The sequence below is a fragment of the Triturus cristatus genome, chromosome 10, assembly GCF_964204655.1.
Source record: "Triturus cristatus chromosome 10, aTriCri1.1, whole genome shotgun sequence".
NCBI classification, from domain to species: Eukaryota; Metazoa; Chordata; class Amphibia; order Caudata; family Salamandridae; genus Triturus; species Triturus cristatus.
In genome coordinates, this window is record NC_140593.1 from 1,053,987,135 (window position 1) to 1,054,014,913 (window position 27,779).

Here is a 27,779-nt window from a genome sequence, read left to right on the forward strand (position 1 = left end):
ATTCCTGCCCCTGAAGTTCTAGGAGGGACCAGTGGCCCCTCCCCCTGGGCCGCCCCCTCCGTGGATGGTGACGCCCCCCTTAGGACCTTAAATTGCTGCTCACCGATCATGACCTTACCGCCTGACCAACCCTAATAAATACGACGATGAACCTAGAAAAAGAACTCGCTAAAGGACAACTACACTACACTAAAACCAACAATACAGATACGAAGCATGCTGTGCTAATGGGAAAAAGGCCTAAGTACACACAATATTACCTTTTTAATTACAACATAATCACAGCTATATCACGGGAAAAAAGCCTAGGTACCCACAACCTTGTTTAATAACACAATCACACCTGTATAACGGGAAAAAAGGCCTAAGTGCAGACAACATTCCTAACTAACCACAACCAATCCTACCTTTCTACGGGAAAAAGGCCTATGACAAACTTACTAGCACCCCTGACTAACATTGTTTAGTAGCTTGTTTTTTGGGCTGGTGGGTGGGAAAATAATTAATCCGCCCCGAGCGTGGGGCACACGGCAGACGCGGGGAGCGAGCCAGGAGCAAGAGGGAGCCCCCCCGCTCCCCGCGCCTTCTAAAGGAGGCTGCCGTCGCACTGGGGCAAAAACAACAATTGATGGACAGAATGTAGAACAATGTCATACATTCACCCCAGTACAGATATCTGGGCCTAAATCCATCGTTTTTTTGCTCACCATGCCGTTCCAGTTTGAACCCAGCCATATGCAAATCAGTCTTGACCCTGTGCCTCATGGGAACAGTCCAGACCGAACTGCCAAGCCAGGTCCTCCCTGGACTGGAAACAAGTATCCTAGGACCGGTTTCTGGCATTTCAGCCGTCTTCAGCCAGGCTTGCTTGATTTTCAGTGGCATGGAGAGCAAGGGACCCACGTCTGGGCATACCCTTTCCACTCGGGGTGACAAATGCAAAAACAACAATTGATGGACAGAATGTAGAACAATGTCATACATTCACCCCAGTACAGAGATCTGGGCCTAAATCCATCGTTTTTTTGCTCACCATGCCGTTCCAGTTTGAACCCAGCCATATGCAAATCAGTCTTGACCCTGTGCCTCATGGGAACAGTCCAGACCGAACTGCCAAGCCAGGTCCTCCCTGGACTGGAAACAAGCATCCTAGGACCGGTTTCTGGCATTTCAGCCGTCTTCAGCCAGGCTTGCTTGATTTTCAGTGGCATGGAGAGCAAGGGACCCACGTCTGGGCATACCCTTTCCACTCGGGGTGACAAATGCAAAAACAACAATTGATGGACAGAATGTAGAACAATGTCATACATTCACCCCAGTACAGAGATCTGGGCCTAAATCCATCGTTTTTTTGCTCACCATGCCGTTCCAGTTTGAACCCAGCCATATGCAAATCAGTCTTGACCCTGTGCCTCATGGGAACAGTCCAGACCGAACTGCCAAGCCAGGTCCGCCCTGGACTGGAAACAAGCATCCTAGGACCGGTTTCTGGCATTTCAGCCGTCTTCAGCCAGGCTTGCTTGATTTTCAGTGGCATGGAGAGCAAGGGACCCACGTCTGGGCATACCCTTTCCACTCGGGGTGACAAATGCAAAAACAACAATTGATGGACAGAATGTAGAACAATGTCATACATTCACCCCAGTACAGAGATCTGGGCCTAAATCCATCGTTTTTTTGCTCACCATGCCGTTCCAGTTTGAACCCAGCCATATGCAAATCAGTCTTGACCCTGTGCCTCATGGGAACAGTCCAGACCGCACTGCCAAGCCAGGTCCTCCCTGGACTGGAAACAAGCATCCTAGGACCGGTTTCTGGCATTTCAGCCGTCTTCAGCCAGGCTTGCTTGATTTTCAGTGGCATGGAGAGCAAGGGACCCACGTCTGGGCATACCCTTTCCACTCGGGGTGACAAATGCAAAAACAACAATTGATGGACAGAATGTAGAACAATGTCATACATTCACCCCAGTACAGAGATCTGGGCCTAAATCCATCGTTTTTTTGCTCACCGTGCCGTTCCAGTTTGAACCCAGCCATATGCAAATCAGTCTTGACCCTGTGCCTCATGGGAACAGTCCAGACCGAACTGCCAAGCCAGGTCCTCCCTGGACTGGAAACAAGCATCCTAGGACCGGTTTCTGGCATTTCAGCCGTCTTCAGCCAGGCTTGCTTGATTTTCAGTGGCATGGAGAGCAAGGGACCCACGTCTGGGCATACCCTTTCCACTCGGGGTGACAAATGCAAAAACAACAATTGATGGACAGAATGTAGAACAATGTCATACATTCACCCCTGTACAGAGATCTGGGCCTAAATCCATTGTTTTTTTGCTCACCATGCCGTTCCACTATGAACCCAGCCATATGCAAATCAGTCTTGACCCTGTGCCTCATGGGAACAGTCCAGACCGAACTGCCAAGCCAGGTCCTCCCTGGACTGGAAACAAGCATCCTAGGACCGGTTTCTGGCATTTCAGCCGTCTTCAGCCAGGCTTGCTTGATTTTCAGTGGCATGGAGAGCAAGGGACCCACGTCTGGGCATACCCTTTCCACTCGGGGTGACAAATGCAAAAACAACAATTGATGGACAGAATGTAGAACAATGTCATACATTCACCCCAGTACAGAGATCTGGGCCTAAATCCATTGTTTTTTTGCTCACCATGCCGTTCCAGTTTGAACCCAGCCATATGCAAATCAGTCTTGACCCTGTGCCTCATGGGAACAGTCCAGACCGAACTGCCAAGCCAGGTCCGCCCTGGACTGGAAACAAGCATCCTAGGACCGGTTTCTGGCATTTCAGCCGTCTTCAGCCAGGCTTGCTTGATTTTCAGTGGCATGGAGAGCAAGGGACCCACGTCTGGGCATACCCTTTCCACTCGGGGTGACAAATGCAAAAACAACAATTGATGGACAGAATGTAGAACAATGTCATACATTCACCCCAGTACAGAGATCTGGGCCTAAATCCATCGTTTTTTTGCTCACCATGCCGTTCCAGTTTGAACCCAGCCATATGCAAATCAGTCTTGACCCTGTGCCTCATGGGAACAGTCCAGACCGCACTGCCAAGCCAGGTCCTCCCTGGACTGGAAACAAGCATCCTAGGACCGGTTTCTGGCATTTCAGCCGTCTTCAGCCAGGCTTGCTTGATTTTCAGTGGCATGGAGAGCAAGGGACCCACGTCTGGGCATACCCTTTCCACTCGGGGTGACAAATGCAAAAACAACAATTGATGGACAGAATGTAGAACAATGTCATACATTCACCCCAGTACAGAGATCTGGGCCTAAATCCATCGTTTTTTTGCTCACCGTGCCGTTCCAGTTTGAACCCAGCCATATGCAAATCAGTCTTGACCCTGTGCCTCATGGGAACAGTCCAGACCGAACTGCCAAGCCAGGTCCTCCCTGGACTGGAAACAAGCATCCTAGGACCGGTTTCTGGCATTTCAGCCGTCTTCAGCCAGGCTTGCTTGATTTTCAGTGGCATGGAGAGCAAGGGACCCACGTCTGGGCATACCCTTTCCACTCGGGGTGACAAATGCAAAAACAACAATTGATGGACAGAATGTAGAACAATGTCATACATTCACCCCTGTACAGAGATCTGGGCCTAAATCCATTGTTTTTTTGCTCACCATGCCGTTCCACTATGAACCCAGCCATATGCAAATCAGTCTTGACCCTGTGCCTCATGGGAACAGTCCAGACCGAACTGCCAAGCCAGGTCCTCCCTGGACTGGAAACAAGCATCCTAGGACCGGTTTCTGGCATTTCAGCCGTCTTCAGCCAGGCTTGCTTGATTTTCAGTGGCATGGAGAGCAAGGGACCCACGTCTGGGCATACCCTTTCCACTCGGGGTGACAAATGCAAAAACAACAATTGATGGACAGAATGTAGAACAATGTCATACATTCACCCCAGTACAGAGATCTGGGCCTAAATCCATTGTTTTTTTGCTCACCATGCCGTTCCAGTTTGAACCCAGCCATATGCAAATCAGTCTTGACCCTGTGCCTCATGGGAACAGTCCAGACCGAACTGCCAAGCCAGGTCCTCCCTGGACTGGAAACAAGCATCCTAGGACCGGTTTCTGGCATTTCAGCCGTCTTCAGCCAGGCTTGCTTGATTTTCAGTGGCATGGAGAGCAAGGGACCCACGTCTGGGCATACCCTTTCCACTCGGGGTGACAAATGCAAAAACAACAATTGATGGACAGAATGTAGAACAATGTCATACATTCACCCCAGTACAGAGATCTGGGCCTAAATCCATCGTTTTTTTGCTCACCATGCCGTTCCAGTTTGAACCCAGCCATATGCAAATCAGTCTTGACCCTGTGCCTCATGGGAACAGTCCAGACCGAACTGCCAAGCCAGGTCCTCCCTGGACTGGAAACAAGCATCCTAGGACCGGTTTCTGGCATTTCAGCCGTCTTCAGCCAGGCTTGCTTGATTTTCAGTGGCATGGAGAGCAAGGGACCCACGTCTGGGCATACCCTTTCCACTCGGGGTGACAAATGCAAAAACAACAATTGATGGACAGAATGTAGAACAATGTCATACATTCACCCCAGTACAGAGATCTGGGCCTAAATCCATCGTTTTTTTGCTCACCATGCCGTTCCAGTTTGAACCCAGCCATATGCCGTCGCACTGGGGGCCCGCACCCCGATCGTCCCGCCCCCCTGTCCCGGAAGCCGAATGTCTGCTTCCCGGCAGTCACGGGGAAGACAACAACCTATCGGTGTTGGGGGCGCGCCGCGCGCGGCATCGCCCCGCAACTAACCCCCAACACCGAAAGGCCGGGGGAGGGGGGGCGCCGCACCGCCATGTGGGCGTGGGGGCCGAGTGGCCCCCACTTTATATTAAGCCAATTGTCCCCTAGACTTCTCAAAGGTGCATAGACACCAGGAGCACACGAGGAATCTTATATTAGTGCACTAATAGCTTTGGGTTCACAACGGTGCTGCAGCTGTGCTAAAATGATGAAAGGTTAAGTCGAATCCGGTGGGTGGAAAACCATGACCTGAAGGTCGCACAGACCTCCACGGCAGGTCTGTTTGCGCACAGAGGTGCTGTTACCACAATAACAAATCCAAGCACTGCACCAGATATAGCGCCTACTCGCACGGCGCCGCATTAAAAGGAGGACATTTTACTGGGTGTTCGAATCTGTGGTTTGTCGTTTGCGCACAGCTCTCCAGAGCACTGGCCCTCACCGAGCTACTTCCGCCGAGGGAGTCACCTATAGCCCAGGGGCCACCCAGAGGTGCTTATGACGCCTAGCCAGTTTGAGGACTCTGTAAACCACACTAGTAGGAACTAACTTTGCCAATCCGCTCAAAGCGCCTGGAATGCCGCCGCTGCAGAAACCTTGCACAAATGAATCCTCAAATCCCACTTTGTTGTTCATTTTATTGCAGAATGCAGCACACTTAGAAGGAGAAAGAAACAAGGAGAAATAGAGATATTCTCGTTACACCTCCCTTGGTAAGGTGTAAGATTCTGGCGCATCCCCAGGTTTACATGTTCTTGTAAATCTGGGGATGTGCCAAAATCCATGGGAGTTGCGTAGGAACGCCCATGCAACGCCCCTGGAACGACTTTCCAGGGCAAAGCGGTTTGTGCCGCATTGCGTTGCTCCAGATTTTTTGAGCCACTCAGAGCCACACAAAGTGGCTTTGTTTAGCTTCAAAAATCTGTCTTAAGATTTGCATTGCTCTTGCACCACTTTGCGTGGTTCAAGAGCGATGCAAACGCCCTTATAAATAGGCCCGTGAGTACCTACATTTCTTCATTTCTTTATAAAGCACTTTGTGGTTAGATAAAACACATATACACCCTCTCTTCAAACTAAAATTCCGAGGTGTAAATCGACACATAATGGACCCAACCCTCATTCCCACCGGCGGCTGTAGGCAAGTAGGCAGAGTGGGGTGGCGGGCAAATATGTGGTCAATGCATGCATGCAAGGTGTAAATAAAAAGAAATAACCACTTACCTTGCTTGCTGCTCCTGTCCTGCTCTGTCTACTCCAGGCTCTGTGGGTTTCAGCAAATTCCCCTAACCAATCCTGGCGCTAGTCTCATGCTGGTAACCAGCCTGAGAGAAGCGCCAGGATTGGAGGGAGCGGCCTCTCTCAGCTCTCTTAAGAGCACTGGAGGCCTGTGCTTTCTCTAACCCAGCTGTCGCAGACAGCTGGGTTAGAGAGGTGTAGAATGCGCATGTCTGGCTGGCCGTTGCAAGACAGCCGGCCAAAGAGAGATATACCCATTAAACCTAAGTCCACAGCCAGCCCACCACTCCTCCCTGCTGCAGCAATGGCCCTGTCCTGTCCTGACACTTGTTTCAGGGTGGGTGAAAGAAAAATAAAATGGTGATAAATTAACGTTATTACCATGTTATTTTTCATCTCTGTGGCTTTCTTGGGGGGCATTTTTGGCAGTGTGGTGACACTCCCCTGTCCTGATGAAGGAGCCGCTTCTACTCATTCCTGGGGGTTTTATTCGGTTTTCAACATATTTGTGTGTTTTTACATCACAAGACCCTGTTATATTGGGACCACAGCATGGAAAAACGAGTTTAAATGATAGTAATTTTTAGCCAGGCTGCCACAATTACCGAGTGTGTATTAATTGAGATCATCACAGTGGATCCTTTGTGGCTCAGTAGAGCTCATACATCATCATTACCTCCTATAAAAGGTGCTTAATGAATTGCTGCTTTGCAGTCTCATTTCCAGATGTTCCACCCCTCCCTGGTTGGAATTTGGCAACCAGATGAATCAGTGTGAGAGCAACCGCAAAATATACCCTCTGCCTCGCCGGACCTCTTGTATTTGCTTAATACTTAACAGAATGATGTCTACCTTTAACGGACAAAGACACACACTCTCAAGCTAACAAATTAAGCTGTGTAAGCATTTGGAGAAATGTTCAAGTGGTTCCACGTGTCCATTCATGAATCAACTTTCAGGGTTATAATGAGTCAACGCCTTTTTTTTATTTAATTGTTTATGTATTTGAAATATCGTGAGCGTGGCTCCACGAGTAGTGAGGCACATTGGAGAAAACATTTTTATTGCAGCAGAAGCATCTCACACTCGAGATGCAGCACATTGAAAGAATAAAAACAGATTACAAAAACCAGGCGTGCACGTGATCAGATCGGTTGTATGGGATTTTGGGAAAAGATATACTTCAAGAATCAAGTTCCAATAAACTTACTGTATTAACAGGTTCCTTCTAATTTTTACAAGTGGATTGCATTCCCAGGATGTGGAATCATCTACCCCATTGGCCTTCATGCTCCTTTTGTTTTCCAGGAACACTTACATCAATTATTTTGGTTATACAGGGCAATCATCTTGAACCACCCTCCAATTTTCTTCCCTGTGATTCGCCTTTGTCGTGTTTGTAGGCCCACATTCTCCCCTCTTTTCTCATCTCTGCCCGTACTCTTGCTAGGCCTGAATCAGTACCACCCCATCTCCCTTAACATAGTTATCCCTGAGCTGTGCCCAGCTCTACTCTAGTACCTCTACCCCACCTATATATATTATAGTACCCTTCCCTGTGCCCTGCTGTATCTCTGCCTCTATCCTACTTCCACCATCCCTGTGCAATACAGTGTAGCTCTATCCCTCCCTATAGTACCTATACCTCACTGTATTTTACTGCCTCTACCCAACCATTACTCTAGTACCCTTCCCTACTATCTCGGTTTTATACCTCCACATCAGTACCTCCGCCCTTACATAAAAAAATGCAAACTCTACCCCTGCCTATTCCGTAGTAACTCTACACCACCTATACTCTAGTACCGTTCCATATACCCTGCTATCTCTATCACTATTTTTAGCCTAGTATACCTGCCTTTACATAAACATGGTAACTTCACCCATACCTATGATGTATCTCTACCCCACCTATACTCTAGTGTCCCTACTCAACCTTTACTCTGGTATCTCTACTCAACCTATACTCTAGTGTCTGTACACCACCTATACTCTAGTATCTCTACCCAACCTATACTTTAGTATCTCTACTCAACCTGTGCTCTAGTATCTCTAACCTACCGCATCTCTACCAAATCTATACTCTTTTGTCTCTACCAAACCTATGCTCTAGTGTCTCTACTCCACCTATTCTCTAGTATGTCTACCCAACCTATACTCTAGTACCCTTCCCTATATCCTATTGTCGCTGTCTCTGTCTCTACTCTAGTACCGCTACATCTACACAAAACAAGGTAACTCTGCCTCGCCTTCATCGAGATACCTCTAGCCAACCCATACTCAAGTATCTCTTCCAAACCTATAATAGTATATCTTCCAAACCTAGACTCTGTTTCTACCCAACCCATACTCTAGTATCTCTACCCAATCTATACTTTAGTACCTCTACTTAACCTATTCTCTAGTATCTCTTCCCAACCTCATCTCTTCCCAACCTATACTCTTGTGTCTCTACCCAACCTATACTCTAGTGTCTCTACTCCACCTATTCTCTAGTATTTCTACCCAATCTATACTCTAGTACCCTTCCCTATATCCTATTATCGCTGTCTCTGTCTCTACTCTAGTACCTCTACCTCTACACAAAACAAGGTAACTCTGCCTTTCCTTCATCGAGGTACCTCTACCCCTTCTGTACACTAGTTGTTCTACCCCACCTATACTATAGTACCCTTTCAAATACCCTGATATGTTAGCCCTGCTTATACCCCAGTACCTCTAGAATAATGGAAACGTAGTACTTTTACCCATGCCTGTACTATAGTAGCTCTACTCCTGCCTATAAATTACTTTGCCTACGTTCGCCCCAGTACTTCTTCTCCTGCCTAACCCCTAGTACCTCTACTATTACCCATGTCTTAGAACTTCTCCCCCTACCAGTACCATAGCATCTCTTCCAACCCCATTACTCCTGCCACTTTTCTACCTCCCCATTTTCTTGTGTTTTTTTCCTTGCTCCCAGTGCCCCCCGCTTGTTTCCTCATTTTCAAAATGAACTAAACTTTAGTTTCATCTACCTAGGGTCATCAGACTTGTGTTACTTCCTACATTAAACATTTTAACTTTTAACATAAATACGCATAACTATTATATTACATGGGGCAGAGCCAGTTGCCATACATTGAGGATGTGGGTGATGGAGCTCCTCGCCACCTGCGATCGCCCGACCCTGTTTGATGGCTACTGCCATCCCCCTTCACCTGAAGTGGACTGCCAGAAGCCTTCTGTACCTCGGCTGCTTGACGGTGTGGCCCCGGGAGTGTGGGCTGAGCCGCAAGGCTGGTGCATCCTCCCTACACCGAGCAGCGCCTTTCGCAAGATGGCGTACTGCTTTGTTTGCGGCGGCCGTCCTGCTGAAGCCTGCAACTGTGGAGATGCTGTTTCCTGGGGGAGGCTCTCCCTACTGGTGAGTGCTGCCTGGGGGCTTGCTTGCTTCGAGCCCTCTCTGGCCTGCTGCCCGTGGCGAGGGCATATTTACTGGATTGTGTTGACCAGACCAAGATGGCGGCTCCACCTTGATCGTGGTGTCCGCCAGCTGATGCCCGCATCTGCGGTGGAGAAACTCCCCCATTCTTTTGGCACCCCATGAGGACTTGTGACTCTCTGAGCCCTCCCTTGCACCTCTTCTTCATAAGCTGCAGTGTGGGGTGCAGGGACCAGGCAGTGTTTGGCCCGGGAGCCTGCTCTACCAGGCAACACACCTTGCACATTGGGACTGCTTTCTGGATTGCCTGCGGCAGTGAGTTTTTGCGGCCTGGAGCCTCCATTACTTGTTTTGCTGGAGGAGCCCATGGACTGAGTCGCCCCCTGTTCTACCTCCCTACGAGCCTGTGAGCTCCACCGTCTTGTTGCTGCCCACTCCATGCACCTGTCTCACTGGGGCCACTTTCGGGAGTGCCTTTGACTGCAGCAGTGAGGTTTGCGGAACTGCCTCCCTTCCCCTTTTGTCTCACTGAGGGGGGCCCTCGAACTGGTTGACCCCACTTTCAATTGCCTCAGGTTTCCCCTGAGCCCCTGCGTTTGGTTGTTTCATCCCCTCATTGGCCTTCAGTGACATTCTTAGGGAGCCCTCACTCATTCCTAGTGTTGATATGGGGCGCACACAACGCACTAAAGATGACGTGGCAACGGCACACCCTAGCAGGGGTTTAAGCAGGGTGTCGGCCGCGGAGACACATCGTACATAGACGACAAGTTTGATAAGCTTCAGGCTGACATTGACGCCTCAGGAAAATGACTAGAGGGCAAAATTGATTCCCTTTCCGTTGAGCAGGGTCTTTTCCGTAAGGACTTGCGGAAAGTCTCGGAGAGGGTAACTGTCCTTGAGACCGCAGACCAGACTCTGAAACCAGCAGTCAGTTGGCAGATCTTCATATTTTGACCCTTGAGAGTTGAGCTAGACGTAACAACGTGCGCTTTGCAGGGCTGGCCAACCGCACGGAGGGGGAGTCGCTGCTGGCTTTTCTTGAGTCCTGATTCCAGGAGGTTGTGACTCCCGAGGCTCTCTCCAAATTCTTTGCCTTGGAGCTTGCACACAGGGTTCCGGCCCCGGAGCCTTATCCTGGTGCTCCAGGGCGGCTTGTACTGGCCCTCCTCCTGCATGTCCGGCACCAGGATTATCTTTTACAGCAGGCTTGTTCCCACGGCCTATTTGTGGTGGACAATGCCAAGATTTCTTTGTACCCTGACTTTACTTTCCAGGTTCAAACTTGGGAGGCATCCTTTATGGCAGAAAAGAAGAAGCTGGGAAACCTGGGGCTCTTGTATTCCTTGCCCTTTCCCACCTGTCTACTGGTCAAATCTGTGGACAAGGTACACTTTTTTGATGATCTGTCTGCAACATAGGATCTGATTGAACTCTATGATAAGAACACAGTGCGTCTGGAGACTTCTGAGCTTGCCCTCTCTCCGCGCCCCAAGTGCCAATGTTCCCAGAGATGAGGGACGGCACGCCCTTCTAAGACACAGATGGCTCTCGAGGGCGGTTGAGATAGGTGCCACTATGGGTTCTGATGGGGACTCTGTGCAATCCACAACTCCTGAGTGCCGTTCTTCTGCCTCGGACTCTGGAGACTCCACAACTCCTGGTCTTTGAAGACATTCTGCCCAGGGTCACTCCGAAAACTGTTTAATATGGTCCTTTAGGCTTGTCCTGAATGTTTTGCATTGTTTCGACTTAATGTTTATGAGGCGGGTTGGTTTACGGGCTGTTTCTGAATATTTGCTCTCTTTAATCCTGCTTGAGGGGCTTGGGGTGGACCAGGTGGTGGGGAGTTTGCACGCTGCACCCCTTCACACTGTTGTCTTTCTTGAGTGTTGGTTTTCCACCTTTCACTGGAGTTTCCTTCCCCATGTGTAGTCTTCCGTTATGGATCTAGTTGGCCTTTTGGCCATTAGTTGGTTCCTCTTTGGGGCCTGTATGTGATGCTATTTGGACAGGATGGTTGTATGTTTTAGTTCTTGGGGGTAGAAGGTTTTGTTGGGCGATTGCTTCTTTTTTGTTGTGTTTTTGTTTGCTTGCTGGCGGTGGAACATATGGGGCTATGGCGAAGTGTGATTATTGCACTGGGACCAGCCTGGTTGTGGGAGGTTTTTCCGCTGGTAGGACCACCAGACTGGATGGTTTATTTTCTTTTTCTTTCGCCTCTCCCACTTATGACTGCACAACTTAAATTGCTTACATGGAAAGTTCAGGGACTCACTTCTCCTTATAAAAGTTATAATGTGTTGTCTTGTTTCAAAGGTTGCGGTCCATATCGCATTTCTTCAGGAGACCCACCTTGCGGAGTCTGAGGGCCGCTCCCTTCAGGGGTGCTGGCCTGGCCATTTCTATGCTACTTCATATTCCCACTTTTAGCGAGCGCCCTTATCTGTATCAGGCCTGGAATCCCTTTCCGCTTGCAAAGGGTGGTTACAGATGCTGAGGGCCGATATGTCGTAGTACTGGGAAGCCTGAATGGCATAGATGTTGCCTTAAATATTTACGCACCAAATGTGGATCAATCGTCGTTTCTTACCAGCTTGATGCCCCTGCTTTCTCTTATGGTACCTTATTGGAAAGTGATGGCAGGGGGATGAAGGGGGGGGGGGTGACTTCAATTGTGTTGAGGATCCCTGCTTGGTACTCCAGTGGGGCAGACTGACGGCAATGGCCAAATCATGGTGCGGCCAGTGGGATTTCGTAGATTACTTGAGGGCTCGCCCACTGGAGGCTCGTGTCTATTCCTACCACTATGGATTACGTGATCTTGAGGTTCATCTTGACCGACTCCATACCTGTAGAGCACTCTGTGGTCGAGTGGTAGGGCTAAAATACTTAGGAAAAACATATTCAGACCATGCTCCGATGCAGGGCACATTCCATTGGTCTTCTTTCAGACTTAGCATGTCTACGTGGTGATTTGCTCCGACACTTCTTGGTGATCAAACCTTTCAGGGCTTGCTAGGTCAGAAGATTTCTCAATATTGAACTTATAATGCTAATACAGCCTTGTCGGTGGGCATGGAGTGGACGTCTATGAAGGTGGTGATTCGGGGTATTGTTTTTCCATTAGAGCGGGAGTTTGTGCTCAGCTTCTCAGACATTCAGTGGCAGGAAGCGGTGTTGGATGGTCTTCCGAGTGGGATCGAGGGGTTCCCAGATGGTAGGAGATGCTTGCTGTAGGACTAAGTGAGATTATTTGCATTGTGGAGTGCCTTCGCCACTTTGATCACAAGGCATATTCGGCTGCAGCTTATGCGGAGCAGGATAAGTTGGGCAGTATGCTGCTGTGGCTTTTACGAGATGTCAGGGTGGACAGTGTATCCTTCAGTTACTGGCCCCTTCGGGCCGGAATGTCTATACACAGGAAGAGATTAATGAGGGATTCCTGCAGTATTACCTTGAGTCTTACTCTTTGGGGGAGGCAAGTAGTGAAAGGGAGATGCTGGATTACATTGCGGAGGCTTCTCCAGTGTCACTTGAGTCAACAGTGGCGGATCAATTGGGGGCAGATATTACTGAATAAGAGGTGTGAAGAGCAATTAAAGACATGACGAGGGGTAAGGTGACGGGCCTCGATGGGTCTCCGATAGAATTTTACACTGCTTTCTCATCGGAAATTGTTCCTAGGCAGAAGTCGCTTTTTAATGACTCCTGGCGGTGTGGTCAGCTTCAGCCTTCCTTGAGGGAGGCTGCCATTGTGTCACTTCCTAAGAAAGATAAGGACCCACTTCTTGATTTCTATCGCCTTCTGTCCATGCTCAATGCAGATTATAAGATCCTGAGCAAGATTCTGGCAACTCACCTTCATCCTCACATGTGTTCTCTCGTTCATCCAGACCACACAGGCTTTATCCCTATGCTCAGCACTATGCCTAATATTTGGCAATTGTTTTTGGCCTTGGACCCTTGGGAATTCCTTCCGTCGGAAGCTCTGCTTATCTCAGTGTATATTAGGAAGGCGTTCGGTTCACTCCGCTGGGACTTTCTCTATGCTACTATGCTTAGCGTGGGCTTGGGTCTACCATTTGTTCGGTGGATGAAGCTGATGTACACTGTTCCTCTGGCTCGGAACCGTACTGGAACCTTGATCTCAGAGGCCTTCCCCGTGAAGCGGGGTACTCAGCACAGTTGCCCCCTGTCGACTCTTTTATTTTCGTTGGCCATGGAGCCTTTTGCCTGCATGGTCCGTCTGGGACTATGCTATCAGGGCCTTAGTATCACCTTTACTTGTACTTACCTCTTTCTGTATGCGGATGGTATATTGTATCTTAGGGGAAAGGATACCGACCTGCGGGGAGTGGTCTCAACCTTGTCGGACTTTGGGACCCACTCGGGACTTGAGGTCAATTAGATTAAGACCTGTTTTTATCCCTTAGAGGTGATGCCCCAGCGTGTGGCCCTATCCAAAAAACTCCAAAGCTGCAATGGGAACGTGACACTGTCCGGTTTCTAGGTGTGGCTGTTTACCGCCCCCTGGATTTGCTGTATGCTGGGAATTTCGGGCATGTGCTGGCTAAGTTGCATCGCTCCATTGCCTTCAGGTCTACCTTGCCTTTATCGGTCCAGGGCTGCTTGGCGTGTACAAAATTATCATATTGCCATCTTCTCCATTTGTTTGCTGCTCCTCCCGTAGGAGTAGCCTCTAAAATTCTTTTGTGATCTAGACGGTGTGCTTCTCTCGCTTTACTGGGGTTCCTAGTGTCATCGGGTGGGCCTGTGGAAATTACTCCTGCCAGTGACTGACGGAGACTTAGCTGCACCCGACCTGGAGTTATATTATTTGCCGGCACAGCTTTAATGGTTGGCCCATTGGCGGGCCTCTTTGTGGCATGGTGTAGGAGCTACTGATTGTGGCTCACCCATCAAGGATTGTCTCTTGGGTTTCTTACTGTAACCTACACGTGCTTCTGGATGCAGACATCGAACCTCCTATCCTGCACACAGGAGAGCACGTTATCTTTGGGCTTGTGCTTTATGTCTCTCTCGGTCGCCGACCCCGTATACTTGTGAACTCCTCTTTTGGTAATTTGGCACGGGGGGGGCACTCGGGTTTTCCTGATTGACCGGCAGCAGGGATTGATGTCCTGGGAGATCTTTTTGCGGGGGAGAACTGTGCCCTTTCTCGGGACCTCTGGGAGTCGTATGATATCCCAGTGGGCCATTTCATGGAGCTTTGTCTCATAAGATACGGGAGTGTTGGGGTGCTTAAGTTACAGAACCTCCAGAGCATGACTGCCAACGCCTCATCTTCCTCATTACGGGTCGTACAAAAGCAGTTACAGTACTGTATAGGTCCTTGTTGGAGGGAGGGTGGCCAGCTCTCTCGACCCTTAGGTCACGTTGGAAGGCGGACCTCGGGATGCCTCTCTCTGATTCCTTCAGGAGGTAGATTTTGGACTCTGGTCCTAAAGTATCTCATAATGCCCGCTTCAAACTCATTCAATTATTTTACTTACATCTTGCCTATCTGACTCCCAAACGCATACATGCTATGTCCCCAGCCGCGACCTCAGAGTGCCCTTGGTGTGCTTCAAGTGGTTCAGGGGGTCACAGATAGGGAATTCCCTGTGAGCCCATTTTTATGCTTATTGGTCCTTCATGAACATTCGGCGGCTAGGAAGGTTACCAATAGATTTTGGATATGGCAACTGAAAATATGAGGTGGAAGACCACCCGGGGGCCCGATACATATGGCTGGTGGTCGGAGCTGAAGAGGCAGACTTTGAGCGGGAGGCAATTTTTCTGGAGGTGGTTCGGGGAGTCAGAGGATACAGATACTAGATGCCTGGGATGCGATTCTGTTGGCTTGTTGGGTGTGGACCAAGGGGGTCGGTGTTGATGGATATTCTCTGCCTGGCGGCTCTGTACCGGCTTCGGGCACTGGAGCGATAAGTCTTATCCAAGTAGGGGAATGATGGGCTTTTAAATAACGGTTATTAAGGTCCAGCATACATGCCCAAAAGACAGTGAAACCAGAATTAGTATGCAGTTCCTATGATGTGGCAGGTAATGGTAAGAAAACAAGTGGTAACAGGCGTGGGTTGTAGGGTGAGCAGGAGAAGGAAATCCTCCTTATGGAAAGGAGACCCTCACACACCTAACAAACGGGTGTCTTGCTTCATCATCGGGTCTAGCTCCTTATCGGGTCGGCGGTGCAATACCCGATCAGGCGCCCGGGAAGGGGCCTTCTTAGCGGAGATCTTTTTTCCAATGCCGTTGGGTGTAATGTGTGTGAGGGCCCTAATGGGAAGGTGACTAGTGTAGGTGACAGTGATGTGTGGGGTATGTGAGAGATAAAACAGGAGATAGTGATCTCAGTGAGTCTGCCTCAATTTTGACTGATAGACAGTGGGTATCTGCAGGTTGGGTTGGAAATTGTAGTAGCTTGGAGCAAGGGACAAGGAATGGGAGTCAGCAACTCTGACATCAACTAAACCTGTTAGATCTCCCACCAACCTTAGGGGCTACATATAGTCAGGGGGAATCCCAAGCTATTGATATCCGACCCCCTCATGTTATGTTATGTTCACAATTTTGTAGAGTGCCTGGTTACTCCATACGGAGTGTCCCCACACTAGGATCCCTTCCCTAGGATGGTCAAGCTATAGCTACAGTGAGATTTTAAATCTGTCTGAAACACCAAGGTTTAAGTTTTTTTCTGAAAAACCACCTCTGACTGTTCCTGTCTCCAAGGACTATTCACAGATTCGCCTTACACTCAGTAAATTAGTGTTCCCCATTCACGAAATCAGTCCCCATTCATGAAATTAGTGTTCCCCATTCATGACAGACCACATGAATTCATACAAAGAGAACATGTAAGGAGTCTCCTGATTGGAGGGCAGTGAAAAGGAACTGTTGGTTGTGTCAAGGCCCCGCCCAGGCACAGTAGTCTCCAAAGATAAAAAGAGTATCCCTTTGGGTGAAATCTATCCCCCAATAGCTATGAGCAACATCCAGAACAGCTTTGTGAGCACCTGTTAGGGGACTTGAGTCTCTGGCTCAGTCAGAATGAGAAAATGAGGACACAATGAACACACTACTGAGCTCACACCTATGGAGTGGAGGCTCAATGTTTGGAGAGATACTGAGTAAAGATAAAACAGAGAGGAGGGGTTTTCATCCGCGGATGGAAAACAGCGTGGACGTGTTAATTGACAGTGGTAAGCTACAGTGAAAGAGAGTGACTCTTCAGGTAATTTGTGCCCTTAAGGAACACTGTCTTCACCCACAGTACAATGTAATGTTAATATTGCGTTGGCCACCTCATTTCCATAGAACACTCCCCTTAAAAACCCACTAAGGCCCTCATTAGTGGCCTGTTAATTTCCCATATGTGCTGTAACTCTAGTACTTCACTTAACGGAATTTCGAGTTTTGCAATCAACACCTCACACTGCAATTTTCTCCAAGTAAATTTCGGCAGGTCAAACTTGTCAAAATGAACTGAGGGAAAAATACCCGGTAATTACTGGAACACGCAGTTTCGTGCACCAAGCCCCAAAATCTGCATGGTGTTCCCAGAAGAATTGTAATAGATGATAATTATCACACCCAATAAATTCCAAAGTCCTCAGTGTCGGATTTTGTAAGGTGCGATAATTACTGCATCAGTAATGGCCACCTCAAACAAGGGTCTACGTTTCACCACTGTGGAAAAATCTACAAACAGTTATGCATTCCTAAGTAATATCGTTGCACACATAAAAACGATAATACCAGCCATAGTCGGTCAGGATCGGATTTTGTGGGGGAAAATATCCCTCTTTTCAGTGTATGAAGGCTGTGTCAGAAAATGTTTTGAGAATTAAGCTGGTATTATTTGAGATGACATACACCTTCAGGAACAGATGAAATAGGGTGAGGCAGAAAACCAATTCGGAATCAGTTCAGGCAAAATAAAGCAGTGAGTGTGCACAGGGTCCGAATTGCTGTGCCTGTGATAATTATTACACATTCACAGTATTCCTGTGATAGATTACTGCGGGTCAAATCTACCTAAACATTTCAGGAGAAAAGGCCCAGAAAAATGGCAGAACATGCAGAATTTGGTGTGAAATACTAACTCTGCATACTGTTCCTTGTAGTTATGTAGAAAACTTGGAAAAGAAGGTGTTCATTACACCTGGTAAATACCTCGCCCTGAGGAAAGGGTATCTCCTTGGTTCCACTGGGCATGTTTTCCATTAGTCTGATACCAATAATGCCCAAACATGAGCTCTTTGGGTCACAGCCAGGCTGCTGGCACTCCTAAATGGATAGCCGGTGTACAAAAAATAGCACAGCTAACTGTTGTCATGGAGGTACGAAGTTATAATTTCGAAAAATGAATGAAAACTAGGAGAACAGAAAAAATGATACCAAAAATGTTCTTTCTAGAAAATTATTGTTGGCATCAAACGTTCTGTAGTTCAGCGAGAGACTCAAAAAAGTGAGGCAGAGAAGCAAGGGAAAGTAGAGTTTTTGGTGTGTTGGAAATAGAAGGGTAGGGGAAAGGTGAGGGGAAAAGAGTTAAGAGATTCAGGAGAAGAAAACCCCACAAAATGTAGACACAGTACCATAAGCCTTCAGAAACAGTGGTTGACACACTGCTGCAGCCTGCTCCAGCACCCCTCTGAAAGCTTGCGCCCTAGGCATGGGCCCAGCTGGCCCACGGTAAAGAACGGCCCTGCTTGGGTTCGACCTCTCAATGAAAAAACATAAAAATCAACCAAAAAAGAGACCTTATTTAGAATACTGTTGAATTGATGAACGTTGATTTTGTTCCCCCAAAATAATACATTGGTTATTACCTGAAAAAATAATTCAGAGTTTGTGGACGTCGATGGTGTTACATCAGTGTTTTACAAAATCAAAATAGTTTTCACATTAAAAATCGTTCTTGGGTATTTTCAGAAAGTTCGGTCATGAGAGCCGCCACCGGGGCTTTTATCAGCAGCTGCCCAGCTGCACTCTAAGGGGCATATCAACAAGGGCTTTATCTCTGCTTTTTTGGCTTTAAAAGCCAAAAAAGCAGAGATAAAACTAGCGCCCTATCAACAACAGGGTGCTAACACGCAAATTTGCATGTTAGCACCCTTTTACTCTACGCTTCCCCTTGCATCTCTAATGAGATGCAAAGGGGGCGTTCCAGAGTAAAATAATAGGAGAAATGTCGCTAAGCGACATTTCTCCTATTATCAAGAATGTCGCTAACCCTGTTAGAGACAAAAAAAGCAGCGCTAACCGCGGTTAACGCTGCTTTTTTACGTCTGCTAATTTTCAGACTTAGCCATGATATCCTATGGAAGGAGGATATCATGGCTAAGTTTGCCTGTCCCTATCAACAAGGTAACGTGTGATTATCGCTGGGTTTCCAGCGATAATCTCACGTTAGCCTGTTAGCGTGTAGATTTTTATCGCTATTGAGATAAGCGTTGCTAATAGCACGCTATCTCAGCGATAAAAATTCACGCTAGCCGGCGATAATTATCCTCACGCTAAGAGCGCTGAGCGATAATTATCGCCGGTTGTTGTTGATATGCCCCTAATTGTGGAGAGACGGCGAGATAGCCGGTCCCGATGCACGCGCAGGCGCACATTAACGCACGTGCAGCATAAGCCGCCACCGGAGCCCTGCCGTGCACTCTCCCCCCCCCCCCCCCTCTCTCTCTCTCTCTCTCCCGCTCTCCCAGTGCAACCTTCTGTCTCGCCTGACAATGAGGGGCTCGAGGAAGACACCGGGGTCAGATGGCGGATGCGAAGTGACTGCTGAACGCAGGGACACTGCCAATGAAGGGTGTCAAGGTAAGACGAATTAAAACCCGTTCAAGCGGGGCTATAATTAGACCCCTCGGCGGAGACTGCGAGTGCAGCGGATACGCCAGGCAGTGAAACAAACCACTCACGGGCCTGGCTTCAGGCCCCGTTAGCTGCCAATTGTGAATGATAGTCAACAGATGTGCAATTAGGGCGGATTAAATACTGGAACACACGTGGGAGCCCCGTGCGCAATCAGCCAGGCAGTTGTAATCAATACAGCTACGTTAGTTTCTGGCTAGGACAAAACAAAAGGGCACTAAATCCATTTTTTTTCATTGTTACGCACAAATTTCATTTTTTTTATTAGATTCAATTCGTTAAAATATACATAGAGTGGGCTTTACTCCTTCGATATCCTCTCATCTCACCTCATGCTATTGGCTGTTTGGCGCATCGTTCCACCTCGAGTGTTCTAAGGACCTTTTGTTACAAATTCTTTAAAATATACATGGTGTGTGCCTTGACTCCCCCCAAAGGAGTATATTCTCTCTTACCTCAAGCTATTGGCTATTTGATGCTTCATTCCACCCCGTAGAATTCTGGCATTGGAAGGCATGAGGGACTATTTTACATCTCAAAAGTATTTTTTGCCGCCCATTAAATTATTTATCTCGTAGATTCACTGTGTACAGAAAGCAGTCGTATTCTGTTTTGGTTTTCTTTGCAGCAGTCGATTTCCTGTTTTATTCAGGACTCAAAATGCATTCTAGATCTATTGAATTTGCCAGTTCTTGTTAGTAAGGTTTAAAAGTGATGCAGATGTGGCTTCACATACCCAATGCTTGTTGCACTACTTCTGTTGTAGTGTCCATTTGGGATGTATCAAACCACGGGGGGGGGGGAAACAGGTATATCACTAAGACATGTTGTCTTTCTAGCCTTTCTGTAGTGCATGTGAACTAATGGTATGGTCCCCAGACTTTGCATTTTTCATAAGGTGGAATAAATTCATAAATAAATAAAACAAATGTGAAAACATCTGCAATGCTCATAAAATACAATATAAAAATTCTACAATATAAAAGACAATCACGGCACCATATAGAGTTGAAGTGTCCAGCGTGGAACATTCAGAAAGCACCTTTTATTTTATAAGAGGCTGTCCAGAGTTTTCACAGGTTCTGCAGCAAATAAAATTACTATGTGACACAAAAGTGTTTAGAAAAAATGACAGCCTTTAACTCACTTGGCAAAAACATTTCAATGTGATAAATGACTTGCATTGCCAGGATGGCTGACATTCTCCATTAGCACTCAGACTACAGCTGGAAGGTAATAGGTAAAAGGCAGCTGTGTTCCACAACAATCTTCAATATATTTTTCTGTTGAAACCATCTTAAATACAAAGCAAGTAGGCCTAGTGTTGGCTGTTAGCCTGTTGACTATGCCGACATTTTTTAAAATAAAAAAGCTGTATTTCCCCCAATTTTTTTTTAATGGGCACTCGTGCCTGCGCACACATTTTCAAAAAACCACACAGGCGGCTGTATGATTTTTTAAACTAAAGTTTACATAAACATTTTATAGATGTCTGCCCATTCGTGCTCATGTTCTCCCATTTGTTGATGGTTTAGAAGCCATTTCAGAAAGATGGCGTCCACAAACAGTGCACGTGCGAGATGGCGCTTGTGAGATGCCACTCTCGGTAGCTAGTGGAGAGGGCTTGTTACCAGTGTCTGAGGAGCATCTGGGCCCTCGCAAAGTTTAAAAAAATCTATTTTTCCCCTTTTTTTTAATTACACAATGATCTACAAGTCCCTGACTTTGAAAGAGACTACTTTGTCTGCGATTCATGAAATTTTGCTTCAGAAGGAAAAAAAGGCGGCTGAATTGGACTGACTCATTACCACTAGCTATATGTAAGCAAAATGTGAGTGATACGAAATCATCCTTATGGATGAACAGTGTTGGCTGAAAGCCCCATAAGTAAGTATATAGCATATACACATATTTGTGGTAAAATCAAAGGGTCTTGTCTAATGCCAGTCCAAGATCGGTCCATTCCAGCCAGCGTTTTGCATAGTTACACATACACTTTTTCTCAGAGAAATGTCCATTGAATTACTTATGTGTCTTGTAAGTGGAATAGTTGGATAATGCGCACATGTAAGAAACCCCATCAGTCATAGGGTTCGTCCCAGCTTTTTTTTAGGGGGGGCTACATCTAGTCCCCTGCTATGCCTGAGCCTTGCTTGAAAGGCCTCTTGCACTATATGTTTGTGTTAAGGTCTGGACGCTTGGACGGTCTGTTGAGTCCCCTTTTGGATTTCCCAACGCAAGGGTGACTCATCCCAGTAGCCATGGTGCCACCCTTTGCAGAAGAGTAACTGTGAAAGGTGTCTAGAGTTTCCTTAAGACGGTCCTAATTGAAGGGAAACTCCACAAAGGGGGAACACGTTTGTGGCAAAGTTGTTCTTGATTGAAGATGAGGATTACGAGTGAAAAAAGATAGCAAGGCAGGAAACACCTCCTGTGGGACAGAAAGGAGACGGAGGCCAGATCAGGTTTCAGAAGCAGAACCATGAAAAGTTCCAGCTACAGGTCTCAAGATCAGGGACAAAAGGTGCAAGCAAGAGCATGAAGAATAAGACAAAATATAAGGAAATCCATGTGTTGCAAATACACCCTTCACCAGGAATGTCCTCTTTATGTATTGTTCTAACAGGAACTGACATCAGAGGAAAAAGACCCTACTTCATCTTGGATTGGGCTCCTAAGGTAACATGTTAAGGATAGTCACTATCCTTGACATTGTATGTTATGAGGCGTGTCCACACCCTCATTGTGGGACTCATGACAACCATGTGACAAGAGAAGGAGAATCCCAAGCTTGACACCTTCAGCCCGCTATACATTTACTACCTTTCTTTTGGCATTCTCACTTTATACTCCGAACAGCTTTCAGAGCACTGCTTCCGACTGCCATGAGTGTGGCTACACCTGAGACGTTCTAGCTGCACGGCCACTTAGACATGCGCAGTGGTATGATGGAGTATCAAGGACAAAATTATTGTGGGCAAGTTTATTGAAGACCACCATTGATAAGGTAAATGAATGTAGGTAAGTATAGGTTTACTGTTCATAACTCTACATCTGTGGGTACCCTGAAAATATACATATTGTCAGGATGCACAGAGTGGGATCTAAGTAAACTCTCAAATTCTTTCTCGGCGCAGAAGTAACAGTTTGCCCTCTCCAGAAGATCCGGGCTTATCAAGGTGCAGTAAAACAAAAATGCATACCAACAAAGCCGCATTAGCTGAAGAACCATCTCCGCAAGAAAGCAGACTAGAAGGATAAACTTTCCAGTAGAGCAGCAATTGAAGTGGACCTTGAAACTTCAGCATCATATTCCAGTGGCCCTTGAACCATAACCGCCTGCGTCAGTAACAGGATGCAGACGCAGAGACAAAATGTTCCCTCATTTGCATAGATAGGCCCCATACAAATAGGGGAATGCCCCCTTGAGGTCATGCCAGCGCACTTGTAGCACTGGTGCAATCGATATTATAGCAGGGGTCACACAAGTGTCCTGTTCTCTTCACCCGTACTCAGCCTACCCATGGCGGTGGTAGTCAGGCTGAATACAGCATTCAGCCTTGCCCTGCTGGGCTGATGCATGGTGCATTTCAGATCCTAGCTCTATCTTGGCAGTTCGGGCTGGACTGTTCCCATGAGGCACAGGGTCAAGACTGATTTGCATATGGCCATGTCTAAACTGGGGTGGCGTAGTGGGCAAAAGAACGATGGATTTAACCCAGATCTCTTGACTGGGGGAGAATGTCTGCATTGTCAGCATTCCGTCCATCATTTGTTTGTTGTAACATCTTACCCAAGGTGGCCTTGCCGTTCAGCCTCACCTCATCTGTAGATCTCAACGATATTCCTGTAATGGAATGCTGTTTTTTTTTCTGAGATTTTTTTACCATTGTTTCCCATTGGAAGATTTGAAAATAATTTTTTCTTTGAATAATTTTAATATTTCCCAGTTTTGTGGCTTGTAATGTATGCATTTTTGCTCTTTTTACTAAAACTGATTTGACATTTGAAGTCCTTTATCTTTAAACTCTATTGTTGTTTGAAGCATTGTTACTATACACAGCCCTTGCATGCCTCTGACGAGCAGTCTTTGTACATGGCCAAGCTACCAAATGGTGAAACATTGATTTGCACCTTCAGGGTCCCTGTGACCTGTCTGTGCGGAAGTTCATTTACCGAATACATTCATTCTGCAGTCTTCCCCTCCCTCAACCTTGCAGGCTTGTGTATTATACCCCACTTACTGATATGTTCCTGCTACCCTGACTCCGTAAGAGTGTGCATCTGATTTTCTCCCAGCTGCTTGCACCTTGGATGCACAGATTTTGCATGCTTGTTTATGCATTTACGAGATACTGAGCACACTGCAAAAATGCAAAAAGTACAGGGGCGGCTCCTCTTCTAAGGCGGAGGAGCGTTGCGCCACTGCTCTGTAAGCAGGTCAGAAAGAAAATGAAATACTTCATTGTTTTTATCATTTTATTTTTCCGTCATTGTTCAGCTGGTTAGTGGCAGGGCTGGGCTGTCACAGAGGAGCAGGGGGAGGAGTGGTGAACACTCTTTTAAGTGCGCATGACAGTTTGGCCGGCCAAACCGTCATGCGCACTTTACATGTTCTCTACTAGGCTCTATTGCACAGCCTGGATGGGAGAACATGAACAGGCTTCCAGTCCCTCTCTGAGCGCCGAACGGCGGTCAGAGCAACAACAATGCTGCTGTAACACAGTGTCGTGATTGGCTAGGGGAGCCTGGGAACCTGTGTTCTTCCTGCCCCTGGAGTCCTGGAAGCAGGCGAAGAAGACCGAGAGGCGGCGGCTGGCAGGAAGATAAGTGATTAATAAAAATATATATTAACTCCCTCCCGCGACCTACCCCCCCCTCCCTCTGCCATTAAGTAGCAGCTGCCACTGAAAAAGTATTCAAATATTGACTGCAAAAAAATGTGTCCCCTCCAAATCAAAAAAGATACATTCATACATCTGTATTTATGTACACTCGACTCTCTAAGATGAAAATCCTGAAAATGAATCTGTCTACTAACATGAAGCATGGGTTTTGTTATAGTAGAAGTGGCAAGATTATGTGTTGCGATGCTACGCTTTGACAGTGATCCTCCGCTGGTGTTCGAATGGTGGACTCAATCTGTGGCTGTTTATGGGATGCAAATAGCAATATGGCAGAATAACCAGGAATGTTGCTATTTGATAAAAATTTGGAATCTGATTATTTCATAAGGCGAACATTGCTGCCCTCATGCTCTGGTGATGTACGAACTAATAGTTTAGTACTTTAGGATGCAATGAGCTTTCGTACATTTGCCAAGATTTGAAAATAGGTATGTCAATGTCAATGGATCATAAAGATGGTGCTGCTAAAAGCTTTTCATTCTTATATATAACACTTTAAACATTTTTTTACAAACAAAATAAAAAAATGAAATCAAGCTTAAGTACAAGAGCATAGGTGGGGCCTAGCCTCTTCCATTGCCAAGTCCTGGGACGTGTCTTTGTGCTAGAGTCAGACCATATTCTTTAAAGAAAGACTGGGTGATAGTAGAATAAAATCAAAAATATGGATAGAAGCAAACATTACATGTCATATTCATTGTGTGCATTCGTGCAGCGAGTTCTACAAACAAGACCAGGGACACCAGACGGCAAAGACAAGGGATATTGGTCATAGGAAGGCTAAACTCTGGGCACTTAATGGCTGTTTATCCCTGGAACGGGGGCAATAGAGAGGGACTGCAAATGAATTATTTTCCGTTTTTAATGAAAAGCTTACTTTAGCCCATCAGGGCATAAAGTACAGTCGCTTCAGAATGTTTCAAAGCGAGCATTCCAGGAATGTGATTAAAGTCATGAAAGCAATATTGAGTTGAATACAAGAGGTTATTCATCAGGCATCATGTGACAGGCAGTGTACAGCATACAATGGCTTGCCACCAGGGGCGAGGAGCTGTGGACTTACAGAGAGGTTCCAGACCGTTATTGGCTGAGATTGCAAGACACTGGTGTTCACGGACAGTACATAAAGTAGCAGGTTGGCAACTTTCATTCTACGAAATTCTGGGATTTCAGGCAGTAGGGTGTTTTGGTGGGGTTCTTCTTACCACAGATGTTTTTGATAAAAAAAAGAGTGTAAAATGACTCATTTTAACGCGAATTTTAATAAAGAAATTTGTGAGAAACCGAGAAGTTTTATAAAAACAGTTCTGAAAGCGAACACTGCAGTTGCACCCTAACTGATCAGCATGGTAGAAGCATGGATGGCAAAAGTCACCTTAAAGTGATAAAACCTTCCTCGAAGCACATTTTGTCTGTATCTGTTACAATTTACTGTGATTTATATGGAGGCACCAATGAAAATACTCGCACTACGGCAACCTCAAACTGGGTGGATGAGCCGGGACCAGTGTACCCCAGCGCTCCTATGGGGGTCTGTCAAGTGTTATCAGTCACAAACAACGGTGCAGGGATTTAATTTGCAGCCAGGCAGCTTTATTGACGCATTTGCACATTTACAGGGGAGCAGGTGTCATTCAGCCTTAATCACTATTTTACAAGCATGCTTATCAGGGGAAAGTTCACTCGTAAAAAAAAGATAGGCGAGCAGCTTTAAGCTGGAGGTAGGCTCGAGTCAGGGGCCTGGCTCTGGCGGAGCTCGATGTCCGCTTAGAACCTCGAGCCCAAACCGAGCCAAGCTTTCACGCAGAGCGATTTGGCTTTTTAGCTAGAGCTGCCACCCATGTGAGGTGAGTAACTAGATTCGAATACCGGTCTCGGATTAGCAGTTTATGGATCTCGTCAAATCTCCCGGTGCTGATAAAATAAACATGTAACGTACATAGAGCCTGTGTCTGTCGCGAAACACGCCTATCGCCTTGGACAAGCTTTGCGCTCTGTAAGACTGCCACAGGTAAGATGTGGATTCTCCGTTTCACCCACGCTTTCATCTCATTCTCCATGAATTGAGGACAAGGCATTCATCTTTGGTGTCAGAAAGAGATGCTCTATTCGCTGACTTCTATAGTGTGAAACTGTAAAAAACAAATCCCAGCTTCTCTGTTTGACTAAATATGTGATTCGAGACAAATACTTCTACCTCCTTTTTATTCATTATCATATTTGAGAGCACCTTCAAAACGGGAGTTCAGGATGTGCGCTTTACAAAAATCCCTCTTGTACTTGATTTAGTAGTGTATAATATTGTTCCATCTAAAATATGAATCTAGGCCACAAATGGGTCACACGTGACATCTTACTTGCCTCTTAGCTCAATAAGAACAGTGTCATCATCTCGGGGAATGTTTATCAGTTCATTTATTAAAATGCTCATTTTTTTATACTTTTCAATACAGAGATATAATCTGTTGTACTAAGATATAATTATAGACAGACTCAGCGTATGGAGGGCATCTCATAGCGTCTTGTCCGGTACTGATAGGCGGTGGGACCAAGGTATAAAGGCCAGCAAAATGTGCCCTAAATGTAACCCAGAGAAGATTGACTGCACACCGCGAGGTGATGGTGAAGCTTTCATCCGATGCCCACTGACATCAGAAATAAACCTGGACTGTGTCTCTTGCAGGGCCTGGAAACACATGCTCTTCTCTGGGTGGACAAGGCGAGAAGGCGCGACTGCTCTCTTATGTTCCCCTCGTGCACCATGCCATCAAAAGAAGACTTGTGCGTCACCAGCAGAGACCAGAAACATGACCAGACAGTGTATGGCTTCAAAAAATGCCGCTCAGTGATTAGCCATGTTCTGTAATGCTCCCACCCACATGCTACCTTGTTAGCGTGGATCCAGGGGGACAGGCCAGCATTCATATCAGCGACCACAACCAATCCGTGCGTTGCTCTCATGCTGTTTATAACAGGAATCAGGATGAAAGCAAGCCATGGAGTGGCTGTGGCAGGTGAACCCAGCGCTCCAAAGGAGACCAGGGGCTGTGCTGTGTTTTGTTTTTTCTGCTTAATATAGCAGGTGTTTAAGAGGCCTGACACGAGCCAGACTGGTCACAGTAAGAGACATGTCCATCCTGGCGTGCACTTGCCTTCATCTAAGGCCTGCAGGCAGCCTACCAATCAACAGGATTGTCTCTGCCCCCTGTAATCACCAGAAGATTACAGCACCGCAGCTGAGGGAATAAATGTACAAATAAATGCTGTACGGTTAGTTATATTTAATGAATGTGGCAGCTCATAGTGGGGGGGGGGGGGCAAGTCTTACATCCCAATAGGCAAGCGACCTTGGTTTCAAAACCAAAGTGTATGTAGGATACACATTAGGTAAGCTATTACAGCCCAGTATTACCACGGAGAGGGCCTGATGACATAACACACCACAAGGCCTAGTGGTTTGCAGAGTTTGCCAGGAGTCCTAGATGGAGCTGGTGGGCCATAGTATATGTTACTAATTTTTTCTTTTT

The 27,779-nt window shown here is 46.8% G+C and overlaps 1 protein-coding gene across 2 annotated transcripts in view; it reads left to right on the plus strand.

Moving 5' to 3' along the window:
* The window catches only part of RADIL (Rap associating with DIL domain), a 448,013-nt gene that overhangs the window by 33,987 nt on the left and 386,247 nt on the right, over positions 1-27,779 (plus strand). Inside the window, exon 1 of one of the 2 annotated variants that reach the window (XM_085629183.1) lies at positions 19,207-19,291. The exons of the other annotated variant lie outside the window; for it this stretch is intronic. Within the exon in view, the coding sequence (XP_085485309.1) occupies positions 19,277-19,291 (15 nt within the window). The 5' untranslated portion in view covers positions 19,207-19,276. Of the gene's footprint in view, positions 1-19,206; positions 19,292-27,779 lie in introns of those variants that run through there. 2 annotated transcript variants of the gene reach the window in all.